This window comes from Limulus polyphemus, unplaced genomic scaffold, assembly GCF_000517525.1.
Source record: "Limulus polyphemus unplaced genomic scaffold, Limulus_polyphemus-2.1.2 Scaffold78104, whole genome shotgun sequence".
Classification (NCBI taxonomy): Eukaryota; Metazoa; Arthropoda; class Merostomata; order Xiphosura; family Limulidae; genus Limulus; species Limulus polyphemus.
Window position 1 is genome coordinate 31 of NW_013743700.1, and position 2,604 is coordinate 2,634.

Consider the following 2,604-nt stretch of genomic DNA (forward strand, 5'->3'; position numbering starts at 1 on the left):
TACTAAAGTATTAACCACTGTGTTACTGAAGTATTAACCACTGTGTTACTGAACTATTAACTACTGTGTTACTGAAGTATTAACCACTGTGTTACTGAACTATTAACTACTGTGTTACTGAACTATTAACCACTGTGTTACTGAAGTATTAACCACTGTGTTACTAAAGTATTAACCACTGTGTTACTAAAGTATTAACTACTGTGTTACTAAAGTATTAACTACTGTGTTACTGAACTATTAACTACTGTGTTACTGAACTATTAACCACTGTGTTACTAAAGTATTAACTACTGTGTTACTGAACTATTAACTACTGTGTTACTAAAGTATTAACCACTGTGTTACTAAAGTATTAACCACTGTGTTACTAAAGTATTAACCACTGTGTTACTAAAGTATTAACCACTGTGTTACTGAAGTATTAACCACTGTGTTACTGAAGTATTAACCACTGTGTTACTGAAGTATTAACCACTGTGTTACTAAAGTATTAACCACTGTGTTACTAAAGTATTAACCACTGTGTTACTAAAGTATTAACCACTGTGTTACTGAAGTATTAACTACTGTGTTACTAAAGTATTAACCACTGTGTTACTAAAGTATTAACCACTGTGTTACTAAAGTATTAACCACTGTGTTACTAAAGTATTAACCACTGTGTTACTAAAGTATTAACCACTGTGTTACTGAACTATTAACCACTGTGTTACTAAAGTATTAACCACTGTGTTACTAAAGTATTAACCACTGTGTTACTAAAGTATTAACCACTGTGTTACTAAAGTATTAACCACTGTGTTACTAAAGTATTAATAATGTTTTATAAATTAGTCAGTTATTTAATTTTCTTTTGTTTGTAATAACAGGTATATTTAATATTATAAACAGGATGTTTTGTATGATTTGATGGTTACATTTATTGTTTTTTAGTATGATTTGGTGGTTACTTTTATTGTTTTTTAGTATGATTCGATGGTTATTTTTATTGTTTTTTAGTATGATTTGGTGGTTACTTTTATTGTTTTTTAGTATGATTCGATGGTTACTTTTATTGTTTTTTAGTATGATTCGATGGTTACTTTTATTGTTTTTTAGTATGATTCGATGGTTACTTTTATTGTTTTTTAGTATGATTCGATGGTTACTTTTATTGTTTTTAGTATGATTTGGTGGTTACTTTTATTGTTTTTTAGTATGATTTGATGGTTACTTATAATGGTTGGTTGCTTCCATAGTTTTATTAAATATTCAAATATATATTTTGTATGCAATAATAAGTGTTACAAAAATTTACAAGGATTCTTATTGTTCTCTGTATTTATATATTAATATGCAACATGAGATATTGAGTAGTTTGTTGTTTATAATGGTTGATTAAATTTTGTATCGTAGTTAATTAAAACATCTCACTGTACCTTACTGAGAGGTGTGGAGGAGGAAGGGTTACTGATAACACTGTCTTTTTATAACAGTAACTGTTTGATTTGAACAGTGAGGATATGTATGCCCAGGACTCAATCGACCTTTTGACCAATTCTGGAATTCAGTTTCACAAACACGATGAAGAGGGGATCGACCCTTACGAGTTTGCCCAGCTGTTGATGACGTCTGGAGTTGTGCTGTCAGAAAATGTCAAGTGGATATCCTTTCATAGGTGATACATAGTAGCTTTTAGGTTTTTAAAAACAATATACATAAGAGGAAATAATATCGTCTTACGACCACCATGAATGATGAGAGGAAACTAAATGTTGAGTAGGGCTGACATTGATATTCTAGTTTGAGAGGAAACTAAATGTTGAGTAGGGCTGACATTGATATTCTAGTTTGAGAGGAAACTAAATGTTGAGTAGGGCTGACATTGATATTCTAGTTGTATCACCTGTAGCTTTCGAAAGTTATGTAAAAATACAGTAAGATGCATCTCAATGGACAGTCAGCTCTGTAAGTTATGAGTCTAGCTTTGAATAGAAATATTTAATACTGAATGATGTGTTATTTACTTTTCTTACAGTGGTTACGACTTTGGTTACTTACTGAAGATACTTACAGACCAGAATTTACCGACAGAGGAGTCAGAATTTTTTGAATTGCTGCGCATTTATTTTCCCACAATCTATGATGTCAAGTACCTGATGAAAAGCTGTAAAAACTTGAAAGGGGGTCTTCAGGAAGTGGCAGATCAGTTAGAGGTAAAGGACGGGTTTGGATTGTACAAAGAAAAAGTATTCTTTATGTGGAATGTAACCTTGAGAGCTTAGATTTTAATAATGTTATTTTCTTTCATGAAAATATTCTTTAAAGTTTTTGGATGTTCGTTTACATATCTAAAGAAGCTGTCTTGTACTGTTTGTGGATAGATGTTAGGGTAGCTGTCTTGTACTGTTTGTGGATAGATGTTAGGGTAGCTGTCTTGTACTGTTTATGGATAGATGTTAGGGTAGCTGTCTTGTACTGTTTGTGGATAGATGTATGTTTACATATCTAGGGTAGCTGTCTTGTACTGTTTGTGGATAGATGTTAGGGTAGCTGTCTTGTACTGTTTATGGATAGATGTTAGGGTAGCTTTCTTGTACTGTTTATGGATAGATGTTAGGG

At 31.7% G+C, this 2,604-nt stretch overlaps 1 protein-coding gene across 1 annotated transcript; it reads left to right on the forward strand.

The window, feature by feature from the left end:
• Positions 1 to 1,456: 1,456 nt before the first annotated feature.
• LOC106477755 (CCR4-NOT transcription complex subunit 7-like) lies at positions 1,457 to 2,267 on the forward strand. Its single transcript, XM_013938284.2, has 2 exons — positions 1,457 to 1,660; positions 2,021 to 2,267. The coding sequence occupies exons 1-2, from the start codon at positions 1,506 to 1,508 to the stop codon at positions 2,265 to 2,267; spliced, it is 402 nt and encodes a 133-aa protein (XP_013793738.2). The 5' UTR covers positions 1,457 to 1,505.
• The last annotated feature ends 337 nt before the right edge of the window (positions 2,268 to 2,604 follow it).

Coding starts and splice junctions, on each gene's coding strand:
- LOC106477755 (XM_013938284.2), top strand. CDS start 1,506: ATGTATGCCCAGGACTCAATCGACCTTTTGACCAATTCTGGAATTCAG. Junction 1,661..2,020: donor AAGTGGATATCCTTTCATAG/GTGATACATAGT, acceptor CTTTTCTTACAG/TGGTTACGACTTTGGTTACT.